The sequence below is a fragment of the Chroicocephalus ridibundus genome, chromosome 6, assembly GCF_963924245.1.
Source record: "Chroicocephalus ridibundus chromosome 6, bChrRid1.1, whole genome shotgun sequence".
Lineage (NCBI taxonomy): Eukaryota > Metazoa > Chordata > Aves > Charadriiformes > Laridae > Chroicocephalus > Chroicocephalus ridibundus.
The window spans coordinates 49,655,900-49,679,239 of record NC_086289.1 but is presented as its reverse complement, the minus strand read 5'-3'; the positions used below and the strand labels follow the sequence as shown (position 1 = coordinate 49,679,239).

At 39.7% G+C, this 23,340-nt stretch overlaps 2 protein-coding genes across 9 annotated transcripts in view; one reads left to right on the top strand and one right to left on the bottom strand.

Moving 5' to 3' along the window:
* TRIP12 (thyroid hormone receptor interactor 12) overlaps positions 1–14,911 on the bottom strand; it is a 78,930-nt gene extending 64,019 nt beyond the window's left edge. For 5 of the 8 annotated variants that reach the window (XM_063338193.1, XM_063338198.1, XM_063338199.1 and 2 more), the window contains exon 1: positions 14,772–14,911. The gene's annotated coding sequence lies outside the window, so the exon portion shown is untranslated. Of the gene's footprint in view, positions 1–5,417; positions 5,577–5,838; positions 6,038–14,524; positions 14,549–14,771 lie in introns of those variants that run through there. The other 3 variants (XM_063338197.1, XM_063338195.1, XM_063338196.1) reach the window with 3 other exon arrangements.
* Positions 14,912–15,331: 420 nt separating this feature from the next.
* Positions 15,332–23,340, top strand: part of FBXO36 (F-box protein 36) — a 28,075-nt gene continuing 20,066 nt past the window's right edge. Inside the window, exon 1 of the mRNA XM_063338204.1 lies at positions 15,332–15,448. Within this exon, the coding sequence (XP_063194274.1) occupies positions 15,353–15,448 (96 nt within the window). The 5' untranslated portion in view covers positions 15,332–15,352. The remainder of the gene's footprint in view (positions 15,449–23,340) is intronic.

Genomic DNA, 23,340 nt, shown 5'->3' with positions numbered 1-23,340 from the left:
TCTTTAAGATGATCCTATCATTGATAGGATCAGGACTTTACAGTGCTCAGAGCTATTCTTTCAAGGTAACTACACAGAATAACATACAATATTAGCTTCCACAACTGCATTTTAGGAAGGTTCCAACCTTTACAGTCATGGAAAAAGTTGTCAAAAGCCAGAATACCAAGATTTATGAAAGAATTAAACAACTTTATGGCACGCTTCATTGATGAGATTGCCCACTCTGCACATACACACACCTTTTCATTACTCAGTAAATAAAACGAGTTTGTGGAATGAGGCATTGTACCTGGGGATCACAGAGTACAGGAATGGCTACTGAGTATACCAAGAACCTGAATAGAAGCAGTTAAGATGCTGAACTTCAGTAAATCTAAATGTTAGAGCCCTTTTAAATACTTTTTAGCAGGATGCCAGACCAGACAAAGTCTTAAGCTAGCCAAGAACTCACGATTGCAAACTTTAATACAGACAAAAAAAGTCTACCATAAATTCCTCTCTTCCTTCCAATATGTGCAAGTACCACCAGCCTTTTTTTTGCTGCTTTACCTCACCAAAAACTCTTACCTCCTCTCTCCCAGGCTACCAATACCCTTTCCTTGCACAAGCAACAACTGTAACTATACCCATATTTTAGAGTTCAGTAGATTAACAGTAGATTCAGTAGATTAACTGACAGTAATAAGGTATTTTTTTCTCAGGGTCATAGCACGGCCAGGTTTGCCAAAGCCTGAATTCCTTGCTGATAGCCAGCCATCACAGAGTTGGATGAAAGGCTACTTACTTCCTGGCGAGGCAGCATTCCAATAGATGCTGCCTAAATCTGTTCAATGCTTTTTGTTACCTCTCAGCTAAACTACTGCACTCTGAGGTACTGAAAGGATTCCCAGACCACCAGTAATACAGAACACATATCAGAAGAACACAAAGTTTCTCCACAGCTCCAAGATACTTATAAAAGAATAAGCAGACCTGTAGGCTTTCTATAGCCTGATATGAGGACCAAAATTATTATTTAAAAACTAGATATTATAATAGTTGATTTGATAAGCCTTTGCTCTTGCATTTGCTCTGGGACCCAATCAGAATACTCAGGAGTTTCCTCCTACACGGGCAACCTTTTATCCTACTCTGATGCTTAACTATGTCTTACAAGCAAACCTACAACCTATCACCCTCAAACAACACATAGTGATTCTGGTCTTGTCTAGGATTGGGATATGGCGAGGAAAAGAAGAAAGGAAGGCAGTGTCCATTTTAAGTACTTTGTGTGTACATCAAAGATAGAATACTTTGGAGCAAAGCTATGCATCCATCTTGCTATGCTCACGAAATATGTTTTTGCAAACATGAAAAAACAATCCCATACCATTAAAATGACATTGAATTGGAAGCAACTTAACTCCTACACAAGATGTCTTGTCTTTTTGTTTTGTTTTTCTTTTAAAAAATATCCACAAGACACTCATATAGATTCCAAACTAGTCCATATGTTATCCTCTTCACTATTTATTTTAAGCCATTTAATAAAATGTACTAGTAAGGGAAACAAGATCAACGAAAAAGGCTATTTAACTGGAGATGGCAGCTTCATCACGATGCAAGATAGAACAACTCTCTTTACAACATTTGAGTAAAAAAAACATACAGGGAATGGCGTGGCTTCAGGGAAAGATTAAAGAAAGAATATGAAGTAGATAGACTTGTGAAGGAAGAGGGAAAATACCTGTAAAGCCCAGAAGCAAGCACAGTTTCTTCCTTGCCTCCCCTTTGCACAGCATCTTATCATATCAAACACAAACTTTAGGTATTTCATAAAGGCTACAGCCTCTCTTAATCCTACATCCATTTTGCTAATCAAAGATACTCAGCTAGGAGTACACACCTCCCCATCCCACATATGATTAAGGAACAATGAAGCGTTCCAGTAATCACAGTATCTTTACTACCTCTACATCCCCACTTGAAGTCTTTGAAATAAATATCTTCTCCCATCAACTATTTCCTAGAACCTCCAACCCCAATTTGCTACCCAAAATGCCAAATTAATTGTACTAACTTTGTGTCTTTCCTCTATGCTTTTCAAACTTTACTTGTACGTTTTCTTTGAATTTAAAGCCTCCCCTGGCAGAACAGTTTTAGGACATAGATACTGTGTACACAATTTGAAAACAGCCTGATCTGTCCAGCACAAGCTTCTTCCACAGAACTGAAAGTTAAATAGTTTGAAAACACTGCTCAAACTTATAGTATGCATTAAGAAATAGTTTCAACTATTACCTATTAAATGTCTATTTTGACTAATTACAAAGTAGAGGGTACAAAGCTTCCAGCATTGAATTTTCAAATCGGCACTGGTAGTGTAGTTTCAAATATTAAGGACAGCATGCCATTAGCATATACTAGTATGACAATATTTATTACATTAAACAGCTGCATGCTAACAGTCTAAAAGTTTACAGGGTGCTTTTTTTTATTTTCAAAAAAACATTTCAGATGTGGTATAGCAGTGTGTGTTTTATAATGGATACTTTTCTAACTAAAACAACAGTATAAACATTCTGTACATATTCAAGTATGACATATTCTAAGCCAAACACACCTTTTTTATAATTCCATTAACTGTAAGCTTAATAGCTATTACACTTCCTTATACTCTTCATATAAGATTTAACTTATACTAAAGTTACAGCACAGACTAAGGAGAGAAAACCTAAACAAGTCAGTCTTTAGGGCATTAGAGCTATCAGTTTGCACTATGCCATTTTTCAGCTGAACTCCATTATATTTTCCAGAGAGTACCACAGTATTGATGGAAGTTAAAAACCCAACTAGATTTCTTGGGAGACATCCTAGTGAGTGTGGTCATCTGAAGTTAGAAAGGAAAGTTAGTTCCTCTAATCGAAAAACTAAGTGAAAGTCTCATGTACTTGGTAGAAGCTAGTTTCCAACTACTACATATATTTATCCAAAGTTCCTACCTTTGAGTACGTCTTTATTTCAAGCCCCTTCTCTTACAAATACCTTAGAAGGTACAGGGATAGAGTACAGTTATTAGTTTTACTCTACTGCCTGTGCAGGCCATTTTCATGTTAGAATTCAGCACATCAAACTTCAGGAGATAGTCAAATGTAGACAATTGCATCTGTACAACTTTATATAGACAATTTAAAACCTTGAACTATTGAACTATGGACACACTGAACTATCACCAGTTGTCACCCATAAAAGCTTTCAAATTCTGATGAAGCAACCTGAAATTAGATCAGCCTCTCCTCCACACTCCACCACAAATGCTACTACAATGCAAGTATAATGAACAAAGCAGCTTAGATGACAGCCAGTCACAAACATATATTTTAAAATCCTTCCCACATCAAAGCTGGACCACCAACCTTTTTAACCTCCCCAACAAGCAGCAAACACCCACCAAGAATAGTTGCAACTCTGGTTTGTTGCAGTAACCTGGGATACTACTTATTAGTAACTAACTACCTTGATTCTGGATGCATCTTAATTTAACTAAACTTAGACATTTACTTCACTTTATTCTACTATAGGTTGAGCTTCTGCTTCTAGCTGCCATAGCTCTGGACTTGCACTAGTCACTTTCTGCTTTTGATATTGTCAACAGCAAGACCAAACCCTTCTGAAGGCTTTTTAAACAAGTTAGATAATACACATAAAACAAAGGTAGGGCCTTACAAGTCCCAACTCAGTGATGTCTCCCACAAGCTATCTGAGAATCAGTGGAAATACAGCAGTTTGTGTCTTCTCTACTTGTCACGCTCCATGATCTCAAAGCAGCATTCATGAGTCAATGTGCACAAGACTCTGGGTCCTATATTCCTTGCCTCAGCTGTTCAGAGCTTAAGCTTGGTGGTTTAACATCTTTAGAATACCCCCCCTTAACAGAACTAAGCACAGAGATCCTCATGGGAGCAACCACCTTTCATGGTGTAGCTATAACATTTATGACAATACAGCTAGAGTCAGTGGTATAAAAAGTGAACACTTACACATACTTTTGCACTTTGATTTTTTTCTCCTCCTCCTTTAGCTAGCAACTAAATATTTTAGGCTAAATGTCAGGCATCTAAAGTACTTCAAACAAAAGTGATCCAAAAAACATGGTATGGAAGAATTGTCCCTTTGCTTCAAAAAACAAACTACTACTTAAAATGAGATCCCATTAGTGTTGACAGTATTTCCAGGAATAGGCCCTCTCCTTTCCTGAGAGACTAAAAGTTAAGACTGGTTCCTTCAAATACTTTTCACAGGACAGCCTGCCTTCCTCTGCTATGTCAGTAGTGCCATGAAGTTGTATTTGTTTACTCTATGAATGCATGTATATAGGCATTCTCACTAAACAAGAGTTTAGCAAAAGAGTAGAAGTACTCTTGAGGAGGACTATTAAGCTACAGTTTTCCACCTCTGTCAGTTTCAAAGTTTGCTGTATTACAGCAAACACACTACAGCAGGAGTATATTTGTCTAAGTACTTCCACCTTTTAGACATGGCTGGACTTAAAATATTCATGCATGTGAATGTGCAGTTGTAGGCCCAAAATTGAGAAAAACAGTTTCTGTAAGCTATGGATGCTTCAATATTTGTAACACTTGAAGGCAGGAAATAATCTTAAATTTGTGATGGAATTAAATTTTGAAACCCTAATTCAGTAGTGACGGGAAATCAGTAGATTCCAGAAGTTAATTTTTCTTGACAGCAGAACTTTCCCAAAACAGTAAGTACACATCAAAAATATGGAGCAGTAAATTATACTAATGAGACACTTGCAATGCCATGAGGTACAGTAATACCAAGCAGCATAGAGGTCCTATACCGTGTTACTAAAAACAAGGAGTTTTGCTATAAACTAAGCCCTTGTAAATTGACATAAGTATTAGTGCCTGCATGTTCCAGTTACTCACAGAGTGATATTGGGGGCGGGGGGGGGGGGGGGGGGGTGGCGCAAAATGAACAAGGAACCAATGCTTAGGTATATATACACCACTACAGACTAACTGAGAATTCTCCAGTGCATTTGTACAAGAAGTATTTATCTGGAATACTCTATTCCATCACAGTTGGTCTTGGTCAAGAGAGATGAGTTACAGTTGAAAGAAAAGTGCTCTTACAGGAGGTCACTAATAAAGCCCATATTACTTAGCCTGGCAACAAGATGGTTACAAATGCCTTCTGTAAGTGCCAAGGGTAAGACACCAAGAGAAGAAAAATACTTAAAATGAGATGATAGCATTGATACAGTTAGCAGGCAAAACAGTTATGAGAAACTTTCAGGCTGGAAATTAGGAGATCTTAAATTTCCAGAAACAACATGCTTAAAGAATCTCCCAGGAGGACTGAAGAATTAAAAAAGCACATATGAAAACAAAACCAACACACACACTTACCTGCTTTTTAGATGGCTGTAAGTTAGAGATTTGATGTACCAACAATATTAGCAGATTACACTTTTGACATTATGAGGTCTCACTAAGCTTATTCTTAGATAGTACTTCACTGTCCTTACAGACAACTGAAAAATACCAAGTTCTGTTGTTCTGCCAGGCCAACCAAAAGACAGACAAGATGCTCACGTTGCTCAAGACTGAGACACTCGGGTACAAAAAGTACTTTGAAAGCTCAGTTCCTAGAAAAGCCTAATACCCCCACTTTAATCTTTTTGCTATGGAAGCGGAACACCATTCTTGTTATCATAACACTTATTCTTTCTCAGAAGGTAAAAGAAGTCAGAGAAGGACACTGCAAGGAAGCAAGCCTGTATTATCTGCAGTTTGTGAAGCTTTTCTTGTCCTGTCCCATGGTACCCACCACTGAAACTCCATCATGGCTAAGGAAAGAAAACTTGTTCCCACACCTTCTGCTCAGAAGGAAGGGGAAGGCAGAAGACAGCTCTCCACAAAGCAAGTTCTTGCAGTAAACAGGGAGTTTTAGGATTTAAAAATAAGAAACCACAAACCATACACCACACTTTTGGATAGGGTTATTCTATGCAGAGGTTGTTTATCCACCTTGATCCGTCTATTGCTGTGTCACTCTGTGCCCATATGTTCACATTTGATATCTCCCAAATGTGTGCATGCGGGGGGGGCTGGGGGAGGGAAATATGCCAAAGCTGATACATTCAGAAAACCAAACCAGCTACTTGATTATTTTTTTTTCCAAATTAGCAGAACAAAACATAGGAACACTGTGAAAGCATGACAGAGATTTTGTATTCAAGCTACGAACAACATTCAAGACAACTGATATTTCAGAATGGATTACAGAACAGAGAAAGTCAAAATACTAATTTAACTCTGTTAGATCAATTAACAACATCACCTGCTATCTAGTTTTTATTTGCCATATTACTGAGCTGACTTTCCAAATAGCCTGACATAATTTTGTTGAAGGAAAACAATATTGCAAATCTAAATCTGTAAGGAAGAAACCATTTCTTAGTTGAAGGGGAACAGGTTTTAGATGAAAACACATTAAGTAATTTTGTGACGCGCAGCAACCTACTCGACTTACTTCTGATTAAGGTTTTTTGGGGTTTTTTTAAGTGCTCCAACACCACTAAAACAAGATTACTTGCATTAATAGCACAGGTGAGATCTAGTAGGGTTTCTAGTAATTTCAAGTGGCCATGAAACTGCAACAATGAAACATACCATAAACAGATGCAACACAAGTTTAGAACAGTCAGACTGCTAAGAACAGGTTGAGAACTGACAAAGTGGTTCTGAAGTCTGTAACAGAGGAAAAAGCCTGATGCACCCAGGGAAAACACTTTACTCCAGACAGCCTCTGGGAGCAATAAAGTACAGCAACAAGTGCGTTCAATGCATTATATTTTGAAAGTGACAGATTGAGATTACCTTGCCTGCCACTTCGGTGGGGTCTCACAGGCAACTTTACATTTATTTTACGTCTGATCTCAAAAATTAACTCATTGCTACATTTGCCTTTACTACCAAGTTTCCAAGTAGACAGTTCTCGCGTTCTAGATCACTTGAGTTCATCTGCATACAGCACTGTGAAGTCAGAATCTTCAGTACCCATACTGTTCCAACTACAGTTTGGTTTCAGCAGTATGTCAAGAACCCCTGAACTACTAAAAAAAGAAAGAAAATCCCGCCCTTACCAACATGGCCATAGTGCCACAAAGTATTTAAACATTAATGAAAGGCACTTAAGTGATACTGTTCCTTCACATATTAAATGCCACAAAATTCATCTTTCCTCATCACAATTAACCTGAAGAGAGCTCAGTTTCCACTCTCTCCATGGAGTCTTTAAATTTGCAAATTGAGGTGTGCAACAGCATTTCTCTTAACAATGCTTCTTCAGGTTCTAGTTACAAAGTGATGATTAAAGTTTTGAGCTGGAGTACTGTTGTCAAGAGCTTAGTATAAAACATAGCTACATTCAGTTGCAAGTCTACAAATACTTGAGGTAAATGAGAAATAAGGAGTATGCAGCAGAACTATATCAGTTTAAAAGTTGCCGTGCAAGAAATTTGAAGAAAGCATATTTTCTATCTTATTTCTGGCAAAGAAATATATTTGTTCTTCTGCCAAGCTTTTTGTAACTGGGTAAGGGAATGAAACTAACTTCTTTAATCCATAATCTTATGGTATAATACAAATCTTCATTTTTATTACCAGTGTTTTATCATATAAAGCTATCTGCTAAATAAATGAGGCAGAACATTACCAGAGGAAGATATGGCAGCACACACTGTCATTACGTAAACATGAAAAACATCATGGAATAGACTGTAGCAGATCTCTAAAGCACAACTTTTAGCACTTGGAAACCTGGCTTAAAGTTTGCCAAAGTTATGCAGCTTCCATTACTTTCTTTAAAAAGAGACAACAGTTGAAATGGTGTTCTCTCCAGAAATTTTCTAATTAAGTTCAAATCAAGTTGCATTTTTATGTACACCGCTGGTATTCCTGCCTCTTCCATTACCTGAATCCATTTATTTTGATCACTGGTTTTACTTAAAGATCTGAAACCTAGCTATGCAGCTTCTTCTCAGGTACTATTCATGCAGGCTTATTCACACAGAGTATCAATGTCTGCATGCTCTTGCTCAAGTTAGTGATTTCCCACCTTCCCCTCACCCCTTTACAATGGATGAGCTCATCAGGCTATTATATCCGGAACAACTGCAAAAGTCAAAACAAGTGAAGTTTTAAAGAGAAATTACAGTTCCCAATGAGTAACTTGATTACAATGGAGTATAACCTCAAAATAAAGAGGAAGAGAACATTCACTCTTTAAGGAAGAGCTCCAAGCTTGTATTCAGCATACAGCTTATTAATATGCACCTTCAGTTACTTTCTTCATTAGTTCTCTTTAAATGCATAGCCACATCTCACCTGTGATCAGAAGGTTCAGTTACACTGCACACACCTTCCAGGAAGGGACACTCTCTGTACTGAATAAGCTAATTACATAAGGGATTTGACATTAGAAGACACAGAACATTATTAACATGGATAAGATGCCATCTTCTAGCCCTGATGTTAACCACATCTTACAATATTACCTTGTCCAAAAATAGACATCTACCACAGATTCATATTCCACAAAGGTATATGATGTAAAGGCAGCTTTTCCTCACTAACTCCAGAAGTTAAAGTAAGCATCTAATCACTGTAACAGCATCAAGGACATTTAGTGTAAGTCCCTTGATTGTTTGGGAGGGCGAGTATGTGTGCAGTTTTCTTTTTCCTTTTCTTTGGGGCCGGCATAGGGGACATTGAAGTTCACCATCACTAGTGTTACTATGCATTGTTTACATCTTCCCTTTTTTGGTGCCTCAACTCATTAATATTGCTCCTAAAAAAGATAATGTTTTCAACTCAGAAGATACTACATAAGCTTATTTTTGATTTCTGTATTTATTTACCTGTACTTCTACTTCAACATCTAAACAGTACTGGACTAAGAGAGGAGGTACAGAACAGACCCCAAGCACATAAAAGCCCACAGTACAGAAAGAAGATCATTTCCCCTATCCAGAGTGGCTAAGACAAACAACAACGAGCTCATAGCAAGGCAAATAAGACAGAAGTTAGACATGGAGTAACATGAGGGAGAATAAAACAGCACATCTTTGCTTTCTAAAAGCAAAGAAAGCGTTAAGGCTAGACCTAGCTACCTTGGAGCACAAGCATGTGCCAGATGACCTACGAAGGTTTGTCTCAGGCCTGTTTTTCCCTAATGGTTTTACCTTTAGGAACTACCCCTAAAAATCAATCAAAGTAGAAATTCTTCATTACGTTTACCGCTCCGCATTAATAACAATTGATATTAACCATGCTTTAAACACACAATAGTTGCCAGTCACAAGTCTGATGAAGATGCACATTGCTGGTATTGAGTCTAATGCCCGTCTTGTGACTAGATAGCTTTCTGAAAGTTTAACACCTTTGCCCCTGAATAACATATGTACATCAGAAAAAGAATGTTTGTGTTCCTTCATTTCCACCTTTACAAAAGTCTATCAAGTAGTTGCCCTTTTCTATGCTAAGTTTACTTATTTGGATGTTATGCAATAAAACAAGGGTTGTCAGTAACAAGTTACTCTGAAAGCAGAATAAACATGAAACACACCTTCCCTTTCAGATCTTAAAAAAGCCTTCTTGTTCAAGATGTACCAGGGACCTCAGCTTCCACTTTGAAATACCAAATTGCTCCCTGCAACATAAGGTTCACATTCCAAGAGATGACTCAGACCCTTTCATACCTTTTAAGAAGGTCAAATCTTTGCAGTTCAGCATGTGCACTTTATTGTGGACACCATCACAAAACAGACCAGACCATTCAGAAAACACTGAGAAACTGATCTCCCTGCTGCTCCATGAGACAGCACTGTACTTCTACGCATTATAGAATCCTTCCAGTTCCCACTCCACACATATGTTTGCAAGTTTCTTGTTGGTTTTTGGTGATTGGAAAGGGGGGGGGGGGGGAAAACAAACAAGAAGATGGAGCTATTTTATCAGTACTGTGATCAATGAAAAAACATTCATCCAAGAGTAAAGTCAAGTGGTGAGCAGGGCCAAGTGACCTCCTTAGGTCCTTTCCGAACTGGCTTACTATACGAGTCATGACAAGAGAGGCTTTTTTGGAGCAACTGAAGGCAACTATGGCTTGAAAACCATTGCTAGTACTTCTCAGGCATCTTTAATATTGAAGTCCAGTATTAGATCACTGTGATTAACTTTCTTGATGTACACTTAACTTGTCCAGTTCTTCCTATCTAGACGTCTTCACTTCAAAAGTTGACTATCTATTGCTCTTATACATGGCAGTTTTATGCCATATTTGTACTGAGTATGTTCATGAGTCAAGTAAGACTGGCAACAGTAAGTACATTGCAAGACAAGCCTTATTATAGACAGTGAGAGTAAACAGATTGGTTATGTGTGCTCGAACCCTGGCTGCCAGACAGAATTAAAGGAGAATATCTCTGCATAGTTACACAGTTAGATTCTACCAACTTGATGAGAAAAATTTTATCACACAGCAGGATAAGGAGAACAATTGCTCTTCAAAACTAACCTTCACACTAAAGTAACCATCACTGTTATCTGAAAGCACGCAGTAGAGAAGCTAGTTGACGTAGTGTTGTCCTTCAACCTAACTGTACACTTGATATCATATGTGGCTAGAAATTTTCTGTTTACAGAAAACTGCTGAATTCACATTTTAATCATTTTGTTAAAAAAAGATAGCCTGATACAAGCAGCTACATACAAGCATGTTGTCATACTTGATCACCAGTGAGAAGTCTGAAAATAGTTTTGCTCCTTGAGAAACATATTATTTCACATAAATTGAAAAAAAAAATCAGGAAGGAAAAAAGAAAGCGTTAATGTGACTTTGTTTTGCAGTTACCAACCCCATGTCCCAAATTAAAACTTCGCTAGAAAAATGCTCAGCAAGAAGTTGGTTCATATACTGCCATAAATCTGCTATGATACTATATATAGATTAAAATATTAAGAGGAAATTCAAAGTATTACTTCTTCAGAAATATAAACCCACTGACCCAAAGGTAATCTATTACCCTACCAAAAAATTCAGACGTACTACTACCTTCCGAGTCAGTACTGAATGAGGCAGTGACAACTTGATGAAAAGTTTCCCCTATTAACAATGTCACACAGTCCACAAAGTGTTTTACAGGTAGCATTACTAATTTGGCAGGTGATGAACAGGACACAGATCATCCAACAGGCCAACAGAAGACCCCAGAAACACTGCAGGTTAAGTTTTTGACAGTGTGGTAGTACACCATGTTGTACAACTTTGGGATTTGATTATACTTTGTCACAATAATTTAGTCTCAGTGTGACAGAAGACAGACCTGCGATGAGAAGGGTTCTACATGATGCTAATTAGCTTGTTAGAAAATACAGCATGGCCTATAAATGTAAGATTAACACAGATATTTCTGAGATTCACTTACATTGCAAACTAAATACAAACATGTAGGTTAGTCAAACAATAACTCTCTTTCTTGTGCTTCGGCTTCATTGCCTAGAAACAAAATAATTTAGTCAGGTTACCTTCCTGGATTGTCTCAAAGTAAATAACTGTACTTATTAGTGATGTAACGACCCACACAAAAATTCATTATGGCTTCATTCATGACATTAAAGTCAACTGTATTACGTTTTTGCTAAATGGCTGCAGGAGGACTGCAGTGTCTTTGTTGCCTATAGCTTGGGGCCTCAAATTTAGAGATTATTTAAGAACAAGTTTTCATTACAATTTTCTTCTACAATATTTACATTCTGGGTTTGAAGACAGTCAAAGTGAAATATAAAAAGAAAAAAAAATGAACTTGTGCATGATTCCTGACTGAGAATGACAGTTCTGATTATTCATTTACTGGAAAGATACAGGTTGTTTCCCTAATGGTCAGTTTGGCCTGAACAACTTTTGCAAGACATCAAAAGACTCCATTTTCATAAGCCTCTTACTCAACAGGTCGGCACTCCTACCACAGTAGATCTGCTATATTAATAAGTAGTAATGCCACACTGTGGATGACCTACAATTTTTCTGCTAACAGCTAAGACCTGTTTAGGCTCCTACCTATGGAGCCAACTGGAGACCGAAGAACAGTCAGAATTAAAGTTGTCAGTTTAAGCTTACTACTCCCAATTTTTTCACAGGCACCCTAGGAGCGAAATAAATTAAAAAAAAAACAAAACAGATTACCTCTATTGCTACTAGAACAACAGGATACACCAAACAATAAAAATTAAAAATACCCTTCCATTTTAAGATCAAAATCAGTGTATATACAGAATCAAGACATTCACAATCAGCTACATTTTACAAATATAGAAACTATTACAAGTTAAAAACATGTATGTTTCTGAAAACTAGAAGTACTATTTACAGTATTTACTTACCAGAAGACTGCTTTTAAATTTCTTAGTTGAAATATAACATTGTTAAAAATATTTGCTGCAAAACCTGAAATACTAATATTTTCATAAACACATTTCATTCCTCTCAATATTTATTAAATAGGCTACCAAACAATAGAAAGGTACACAGTTATTCTTCAAGTACTGCTTTCATGTTCATTACACATATTTTTATATACATAAAAAATAAGCTAGATTTTAAAACTTTTAATGCAATGGAAAACTTAAACCTCATGAAACTGTTTGAGCATCAAATCAAATACCAAAAACACACTCCTGTACAATCAGAAGTCTAGTCTTGGTGGTGGGAGGGAAGAAAGAGAGAGAAAACTGGAGAGAATATACCAGAGAGAAAAAGAAGTAATCACAGCAGTGCTTGCCAGCTTTTAAAGTCTTACAAAGAAAATACATCCACAGTGTCACTCTCCCTAAAAAAAGCTTGTAAAATTAAAGTCATTAGAATTATTCTTTTTTTTCCTCATTATGAAGGATGTACTTCATATTTGTCAGGTGGTAACTACTCAACTCCTCTTTCTGACAGCCTTTAAAGCACCAGGAAGCTCAATATTCAAAACGCACACAATACATAACTCAAACAGGATAACTTCCACAGTTTAAGTTTTGTGTTATGGTGTTAGAACCTCTGGATCAATATTATTTCTGCTGAACAATGCAGAAAGGAAAAGAAAAACCTCAACAGTCTTTTGGAAAAAAAAATATTTCAAATTAAAATTATTATTGGATTGCTACACATAATAAAACCACCCTCAAAACAAACTGCACACACTCTAAAAATGTTCCCAAGTTGCATGCCAGATTTGGAGAATAAATTTAGGCCAGTACCAAGCACTCATTTCTTCCCCGTGTGTAAATGCGACACAATCGGGCCTCACATGCAGGCCTCTCTCTCCAATACAGGCAGGACCTTTGTTCGATACGTCGATGTTTTTCCCCCAAAGCCCTTGACATAACTTTCCATTCTTTCCCCTATTATTTTCCGGTTCACAGTCTAGACTTTCGGACTCCCGTTCTGTGAAAACCCCTGGCTGTCGAGAAAGCCAGTGCACTCGGAAAGGGGCGGGGGGTGGGGGGGAAGAGAAGGGGGAACAATAAAAAAGTTGAACAGCAGGAAGACGGGCCTACAGGTCTGGCGAGAGCCCCGGTATCGGTTTGTTTGTCAGCCCCAGCCCACCACAGCGGTACCGGGGGAGGCTGGTGGGGGGCGGCGATGCCACCGGCCCCTCGCAACTTGTCCCACTCCCCGGGCTCCCCCCCCCCCCAAACCCCGTCGGGGAAGGGGAAGGAGGAAGAGCCAGGCAGGAAAGGCAGAACCCAGCGTTTGATCAGCCTCCAAGTACGGCGCATTATGCAAGCGAACGCGAGGACCGGGCAACTTGCTTCTCGACTGTGAAAGCAACAAAAACATCGGCTCTAAAACATTAACTGCGAAAATAAACCCCTCCCGTGGGCAGCCGGCGCTGTAACTCCGGCCCTACAGGCGCCTCCATTCTCTTCCCACCTTCCCCCCCCCACCAAAAAAAAAAAGCTTGTGAAATATGGACGTCGGCCGATTATTTAGCATTTTTTTATCGAGCCGGGCAGGGGGAGGGAAAGAGGAGTTTCTATTTTTTCCTTTAAAATATTCGATAGCTCCTTCGGGGAAGGGAAAAAAAACAAGGAAACAAAAAAAAAATTAAAAAAAAGGAGGGAGCCATTAGGGAAAAGGGGGCCAACCGGAGTGGGGGAGGGAGACGGCGGGGAAGGGCATACAGCTCGGCACGGCGGTGTCAACACTGACACTGCCCTTTTGTATCGGCTGCGACCCAGGGCCCGGCGCGGGGAGGCCGCGCTGCCCCCACCCGCCGGGCGGCCCGGGCGAGGCGAGGCGGCAGCCCTGCCCGGCACCGGGGGGGGAGAGGGGATGTCCCTAGAGCGGGCTCCGGTGACTGCCTGGCCATTTTGTCGGCTCCGTTTCCACCCCCTTCACTCCTCAGCGAGGGCCCCCTCCCCTCGCCCCATTATACACCTCCGGGGCCCCCACACACACTCACCAGCGCGACGTCGTGTCGGCCCCGTTTCCCCACCGCTCCCCCCTCCCGCCCCCCATCCGCAACAATGCTCCGGGATGGCGCTGCTCCGCTCCCCTCCCCCTGCCCCGGGCCGCCACGAAGGGCAGCTCAGTTAATGCCGGGGATGACACAACAGGCCCGGCCCAGAGGCTACCGAGGGGCCCAGCGCCACGCCGCCCCGCGCCCGCCTCCCCAGCGCCCCCAGAGAGAGCGGAGAGGCCCCAGGTACCTAGTTTGTCCCGATGCGGCCTCCGCAGACGCTCCGTGCCTCCCCTCCTCCCGGCAGCAGCCGCCTTCTCTTCCCTTCAATTATCAGCTGAAGCCGCAGCACCGAGCAGCGCCTCGCCCGCCGCCTCCGCCGCCGAACCCCTTCCAGCGGCGCGAGGGGGAGGCTGCGGGACTACTTTCTCCCGGCGCCGGGGCCCCGCCGGGGCCTGCGCGCCTCCCCCGGCCCGACAGGCGGCCCCCGCCCCGCCTGCCGCCCCCCGCGCAGCCCCTGCCGCGGCCGTCTGCGCGCACGGCTCCCTGCGCTCGGAGGGGTCGACGGTCGGCTTTCGGTATCCCTCCGCCGGGGTCGTCACCCCTGGGTCCGAGCTGAGCGTCTCCCCGCGGGTGCGGGCGGGGGGCGCGGGAGGAGAGGCGGAGCTCGGCGGGGGAGCGGGGCTCTGCCAGTGGCGGGGGAGAAGACCCTGCCCGGCCACCGCGCTGCCACCGGCCCTGCCCCTTTAAGAGGGGGCTGGGCTGCCGGTGACCCCGTGTGATGTCTGCCTCTTCCTGGTTGCCATAGACACTGCCTTCCAGCGTCCCAAAATGGCGTCGCTGCTAGGAGAGGAGGTGTTCGAGACGCGCCGGCAGGCCCCGGCCCCCAGCAAGGACTTCTGCCAACTGCTCGTCACCCGGCGGGAGGTGGGTGCCGGGGGGCTTGCCCCGCCGCTCTCTTCCCCCTCACCTCACGCCCATGAGGGAAGGCAGCTGGGGCCTGCCCCGGCTCCTGAGGCAGCGGCGGCCGTAGTGAGGGCCCCGTGGGGAGCAGAGGGGCTGTGTCGGGGAAGGGCAGGTGTCACCTGTTAGCGCGGCCGGGTAGCCACCAGTCAGCGCTGCTGGTTCGGCCTCCTGAGGGCTGGGAACGCCTTGCTGCGGCCTTGGGATGTGGTGTCGGTTAGTAGCCGGGGAGCAGGTAAGGTTTTGCTACCGAAAAGCGTTAATACCTGGCATAGGCGAAAGCCTGTCTGGACGAGGAGCCTCTGTGTGGGGGAGATTCCTTCTGCCTAGAGCATCCCAGGCCTGTGGGATGCGGCTCTGGGTGAGGATCAGAGGAAGGCAGTAAAAACCCGATCATAGAATGATAGAATGGGTTGGAAGGGACCTTAAAGATCATCTAGTTCCAAGCCCCCTGTCATGGGCAGGGACACCTCCCGCTAGACCAGGCTGCTCAAGATCCTTCAAAACGGTGAGTTAGTAGCCTTGGGAAAAAATATATACACAACTGTGATTTTTGTAACCTTAAAACAAACTTAAGTCTTTAAAACAGTGAGTTAGTAGCCTTGGGAAGAAGTACATACACATCTGTGACTTTGTAGCCTTAAAACAAACTTAAGTCTACTCTCAGAAATGCCTCACAAATAAATGAGATGCTAATGCTTAAAGTAAATAAATACAAATCCTTAAGTAACATCACAGTATTTCTTCTAAGGAAAGACAAGTTTAGCTGCACTCACTTAAGGCGAGGGGAAACAACAGTCTAGCATCTCATTCCAGGAAAATAAACTTAAATTTGCCATCTGGGAATGGGAAGATTGTGTATATATTGTCCATGTGGTACCTGAAGATGTTTAGGTGTCCTGCCTTATGTCTGTACGTAACTGGTTTTCCAATCAGGGAAATGAGCAATCCTAAATATCTTAAAGGAGATTTTTTTTGAACTTTTTCTGAAATATGCAGCAAAATGTGCTCTATGAACGTTCTTCAGAAAAAACTAATAATAATCATCAGTGATGAATATTTGATAGTAAACAAAAGAGATTTAACAAACCTGATTATGAGTTGGTAAGGTTATGAAATAAAAATGCAAATCTATAATTTTTGTTTCATTTTGACCTATTTTTGAATGGGTTGACTTTGTATGAATAGGAGATGAATATAGATGCTTGTCTCAGGCTGAACAGACTGATTTAGAAGTTGTGAAGTTTCAAAAATTTTTCTGAGAAAGTTTTTAAAATGTCTCACCAGAACAAGAAAAACAACATATTTTGAAACTCGGAGGAAGTTTCTGGTTTGTTTTCCCAAAGTAAACCAAAATAGTGAACGTATATTCTTCCAGGGATGAGAGGATTGTCAGGTTTGTAATTGAGAAATTAGAGAGAGGAGGAGGTGACAAACTGAAGTTCAGCTGCAATTCCAAATGATCTTTCTTCTGCGTGTTATATGGAGCTTCTTTTGGTCTCTCCAGTGCCAAGGTTTTCTTTTTAAATCACCAGTGTCTTTAGCAGTTTCAGAAGGGGTTTTGGTTTCATTCTTTAAAAAAAAATAATAAAATTAAGATAGAACTGACAAGGCAACCTTAGGGAGCTTTGAGTTCCACCAAAATTGAGACTAATTATGGTGCTGCACAATAGCTGGGAAATACGTGCTTTTCTGTAGCTAAGGTCTTGTAATGGGCCTGTCCCATTGACCTCAGGGGAATCATGTCAGTGCCATGCTTCTTCATGGTATATGTAATTGAGTGTTAGGGCGTTTTTACCGTTCATTTTTGCACTCGGATAATAAAAATAAGATGTTCCGTATTAATATTATCTTCATTTTTTTTGGTTCTCGTATCAGTTTCCTGTCAAATACCTCAGATATCTATTTTTGCGTTTTGTTTTCAGCTGCCCAAATATATCCTTAAAACAAGCCAAAGTCAGTTAACATAAACTGTGCAAAAAGCTTTGTAACTGTCAGTGGAAGTAAGTTAAAATTATTCTGTAAATGTTTATTGTACAAAAGCGTTACCAGGAAGGTAGTGTCATTGAAAAAGAACTGGTTTGGTTTATTTGAAAAATTTTGTTTTGATTTTATGATGGTAAGATCGTTTGAGCATGATGCAGTGAACATACATATTTCAACATATCACTATATCCTTTGAAGCTGATGTATCTGATTCCAGCAAAACTTCCCAGTTCAATCAGATTTGAATTCACTATTGCTGAAAACAACTAACTTCATGTAAGTAATCTCTGAGATTTTAACTGCTGTACACATAAAACTTATGGATTAGTTAGCCTTTCTGCAGGCTATGGAGTCCCCTAAGAAGAGATCTGTGTCAAAAATAGTAATCAAATATATAGGCATCACCGATGTGCCAAGTTATGTATCATGTAAAATGTATTTAGTCATAATGTGTTAGCATCTGGGAGGCCTAGTTGTTGGTTCACGTTCCCAGTATGCTATTTTGCAGTCTCCTAATAATAGTCATTGCCTGAAAGACTTTACAGTCTAAGCCTCCAACCTTGCACATAGTTACATGAATGCTGAAATTTGCTACTTTCAATAGTCCCATTCTTCGAAGTCAGCGGTTTCAAAACAGTCCATTGTTTTTCTTTAAAAACAAAAAGGGAGTTTGTGGCTGCATGGTGGATTTGTACGAAGGCTCCCATATTTCTGTGAGCGTTGCCCTACTTTGAATGGTCTACTTGGGCTTTACATGAGCAGTAAATTCATCTCCTTGAGGATGAAGTTATTCATTTACTGGGCACGTCTTGCACAGCTCCAGAGTGCATGTACCTGTGGTGATGATCAGGGTTTTCAGGTATCAGCTGGCTATCAGGTCAAACTGTCTATAGAACCAGAAATCCTGTACACGTACAGAAGGTCTTAAGAATTGGTTAGGGCAAAAAATTTAGTTGGACAATGGCCATATCTGTGGGAAAGCAAGTCCATGGTAGCAGGCTTTGTGTTCAAACAAGCCATGTGAATCGACATCTCTCTTCCATCATGCAACCTGATATGTTAGGGATGTTCTCCAGAAGGCATTTTTGAAGTCTTCTACGGTGTCAGGATCAATACAGGCCCACGCTATTGTATAACTAAATATAAATGAACTGGAATTGCTGTAAATTAAAAGAAAGGACAGCTCTGAGAGCAGAGTTAAGCATACACTAAGAATTTTGCTGAAGCTAAGTATAGGACAATAAAATAAAGAGTACAAGACAGCCAAAAAGAGTACCTAGGGTGTGACACCACAGGAGCATACATCCTCAGCTGTAAGCATGTGAATTACTTTATTACTGCAAAAATAAACTGGAAAATATTTATTTATTACTTTCAATGTTGTCAATCGTAATAATAGCAAGGTGTACTTCAGCATCCTTGTTTGTGTTTAGCTCAGATCTAGAGAGACTAAAACACCTGGAAAAAGGGAAGTAAGGCCTTCTGTAGGCAAACAAGATATTGGAAGCAGTCAAAAACAGAAGCTACTTTGAACTCCTCTTGCCAATCGAATGCAACAGTAGTTTAAAAAAAAAAAAAAAAACAGCTAGAAATACACCCACTTGTGTGGGTGCATTTGTGTACAAAAAATGACAAGGAGACCCTGATGGTAACCTTTTATTTTGCAACAAGAGACAGCTTCCATCCCAGATACAAATTCAATTTCAATTACATTTCAAAATTAGAGCCATTAATTAGGACTTTATAAACAAAGGTATTGACTACTCAGTAGCAAGCATGCATTGCCATTGAGAAGTTAGGAAGGGAAGATTACCAACTAGTTTCTGTGTAAGATACTTCAAGGAGGAAGCATAAGGAGAAGGGGAGAGCCTTGTAACTCATTGCAAATAACTCTTCTAAAAGTAGACTGTATAGAGGTACAGATGCATAAGTGAGTATTCATGGAATGCAGGTCAACCAGTGGGATTGTGTAGAAGGAGAGATCTTTCAAACAATAAGTTAAAAGACTATTTTTTCCAAGTAGCTGTTTCAAGGCTGCAATCATAACTTTACAAATGCAGGGAAACTATCCCACGTGTTTCCCCTGTGTAGGCATCTACCAATCCCACTGCAGAAATATAGGCTGAAATACTGTAGGCTGAAGTAGATGACTTCAGGTCATCAAGTCCTAGTCCCTGCTTTCATCCAGATGTATAATAGATCTTCATAGCATAAATGGGACTTGATGTGTTTCAAAGGTAGTGAGGCTTTTTTTGCCTTGCTCCTTCACACAGAATAATTTCCCCAGATCATCACTTCTCTCATGGTTAGAAATGCAGTCATACAGAATAGTTTACAACTTATTTTGTGTGGGGGTATCTTTTAGCTTGAATACTGCTATTGTGTGTAGGTAGCAATGTTATATATGTGTGTATACAGGTATGTAGATTTGTATATATATAAAACGTTATATATATTTAATAAATATGCCCTCTTGTCAGGGTTTGTTTTGTTTTTTCAGTCTCCACTTGTGAAACAGACTCTCTACTTCCTGGCCACTTTAGTATCTTTACACTGCATTTCTTCCCATTAGAACTTTTGTTCTTAACAATAGTAAGTCTTACAAGTGCCATATGCAAAGGCATACTTAATTCCCTGCATTTTCTGGAAAATTCTATGTGATTTAAATTTTAGGATTGTATTTAACTTTCTCTACCAAAATCACATTAGTGACTCTTGATCACCCTTTGAAGAATTACTATACCAATGTTTTTTTCTCTTCTGTCAACTTTCAATTTATAGCCTTTTGGTTTATAGCAGAAATTATTTCTAAATGAGTGACTTTGCCATTTGTACTTTTCAGTTTCTGTCCCCTCCCCTCCACTTTCCCCAGGAATGCTTTGAGTTGTTATGAAGGAGAAGTTGGTGTACATATCAGTATCAACATACTAAATAGAAAAACATGCTTGACCATAAAATGTCTACTAGTAATCCTGCTAGAATTCATGGGAACAGTAGTTAGTTTTTGTCTTGTGTGAGTGCACGTAATACCATGTAGAATGGGAATCTTTTTTGTCCCAAGACTGACATCAAGGTCGGCAACCTCTTTAGCATATGCCTTTCCATCTACCTTTCACTGTACATGTTTTTCAATCACTCTTGAAATGCCAAATTAATATTTGATATGCCAGTTACAATTTAGCAAGGTTTGTCACAAACAACAATAGACATTATCTGTTTTTACAAAACAAGCAATAAATCCTATGAGTTCCAACATTAAACATATCTTGAGGCAGCCACACAAATAACCTTTCAAAATAAAATTTCTTATAAATTGTCTAACAGATTATAAGTACAGGTTTTGAAAAGTGCAAGAGAGGAATCCAGATGGTGGGATAGTGTAGAAAAGGTCGTTTGCGCATTTTGGTCAAACAAGGAATATAGACACCCTCCTGTTTTGCCCCCCCCCCCCCTCCGCCCCCCGAAAAAAAAGTCTGGTGCTTAATCTGCTTATAGGACAGGCTCATAACTAGAAAGATGAGGCTGGTAACAAAAGAAACGCAATGGGGAAATGATTCACTCAACATGTAATTAATACGAGCATCTGTCACCATTTAATGAATGCAGCACTAATCAGAGGATTTTGTCATGTTAGTAAAATGTTTAGCTACTTACCCGTAAAAGGCAGGCATCGTGTATACAAAACTAATGTAGTTCTGTGCAATATTCCATATGTGATCTGCTCATATAACAGTCGGGATAATTGAATTTTATCAAATATGTAACTGCAGAATTGTATGTTTGTTCAGAGATCAGCAACTGGATTCTCTAACAAATACATACAGGACATCTAGACGAGCAAATAGTGTAGGTAACTAGGCAAACAGTTCTGATGACTGTTCCTGTTCTTCACCCATCATTGCTCCTATTGTTTAGTGTCCACTTCTACATCTTCAATCAGTTTCTGATTAAATCAATATATTCTGAGCACAGTGTATTATTTTGGATACTGAGAACTACAACATTTTCTTAAAAGATCCTGTAAATAATTCTTTTCATTTCAAAAATAAAGTTGTTTTCTGGCTTTTTTAGTTGTAAGTAAAAATTCTGAACCTACAGCACTTAAATCTTAAAAAACATTTTAAAAAATCTCTTTTCAATAAACAGCCTGATTCCATTTCAGATCTCTATAAACCCTAGATTATTTTTTTTTTTTAAAAAAAGATAACCTTAGCATTGTAAATAAAATTTCAATTTCAGGAGATATTAGTAAGGGATTGTTTTACTGGTTGTGGTCTGGTTGTTTTTCAGTTGTGAGTACCTTCAGGCTCTGTTGAAACCTGCAAGGATAGTTCCTTCCTTTTGAAAAATGGTACTATAAGGTTAACTAAGTGTTGCCTTTGTATCTTGGGCTTGTTTTTAAGTCTTAATGATGACACTTGATATATAACCTATTTGATTGACAGAAGATGCCATTTGAAGTGCTTAAGCCAGATGGATTGGGGGGAAAAAATCAACAGATGTTATTATAGTAATTAAGCTGAAATTAATTTCATGTTATACAAAACAATTCTTTGCAAGATAAGTCTGATTTTAAGTAAGGATCTGTGAGAGATGAACCTTTTTCAAAGTCATATTATTTTATTTGCATTTGAAACCTGAAGGATGCCATACTAGTTATTGCCTGGCTGGACCAATTATATTCAAGAGTCTTCTTTGACATTTGAAATGAGAATTTCAGTTCTTCACAAAGAAAAAGAGCACAAAATTTTCTCTAAAGGGGATTTGAAAAAAGATAGTTTTGTTATAAGCTGTATTTATAGGGGGACTTTATCGCATAAAACTAGCAACTTGGTGGTATTGTCTTAAATCAGAATCGTTTCAAGCATAGTTTGATGACTTCAGGAGAAGGAAGCCATTTTGTTCCAGCTCAAGAAATGCTCTGTTATGCTGAAAAAGTGTATTTTCAAAATAACTGAACACTTTCATGATAATGGTATCACACAATATTAAGAAATTATTATCACGAGAATGTTTATTAAGCCTAAAATACATAGGGAAATCTCCTTTGCTTTTTTGTTGTCTCTACTTCAAATAGCTAAGTAAACATTAGAACTGCTTAGAAAATAGAAACAGTTTCTTTGGGGAAATAATGCTGTATTGGAAAAAAATGAATATTGTTGTCACGTGTTTCTGTCTGAAGCTAAAATATGTTGGTTTAGCAATGTTGTGGTGTTGTCTTATAGTTTTTATGCCTGATCGTGTCTCTTACTTTTTCCATAATGCACCACCTCTGGATGAATGCAGTTGCTAGGTCTTACCCATCAGGGAACATCTGGGAATTCTTTGGTCATGCTGCAGTATTGAAGATGTAATCCAGCATGAGAATACAACTGATATAGGAAAATTTGGACTTTTAGCAACTGAAATGCAATTTATGATATGTTGCTGAAGCAGTGTTGGCACTTCAGGGCTTTCCTTATTGGTGGATTAAGGTTCCTCTTCAGAAGGCATCACATATAGCAATATAAATGGTGGGGGGTTTCCTTCCCAAAAGACTTAATCTCCTGGGTTTTGGGTTGTTGTTTCATTGTTGTTTTTTCCCCACAAACATTACTAAATGCATAACCCTATGAAACATTCATTTATGATTTGAAATTAGAGATATAACCGATATTGAGTCCTTAGGTGGTTATTACATGTGAAGTTCAGTTGTTTGTGAGCCTACAATAATTCCGTACTGTCATGTGGGCTTATAAAATTCCTTTTTCAGTAGTGACTGAGCTGTTATTAGAAGATGCATTGTAATATTCTTGTGTCAATTTCAATTAAGGTATGTTAAAGTTAAGAAAGTAATTTCTTAAATTCTTAAAAACAGAGAACTAACTACT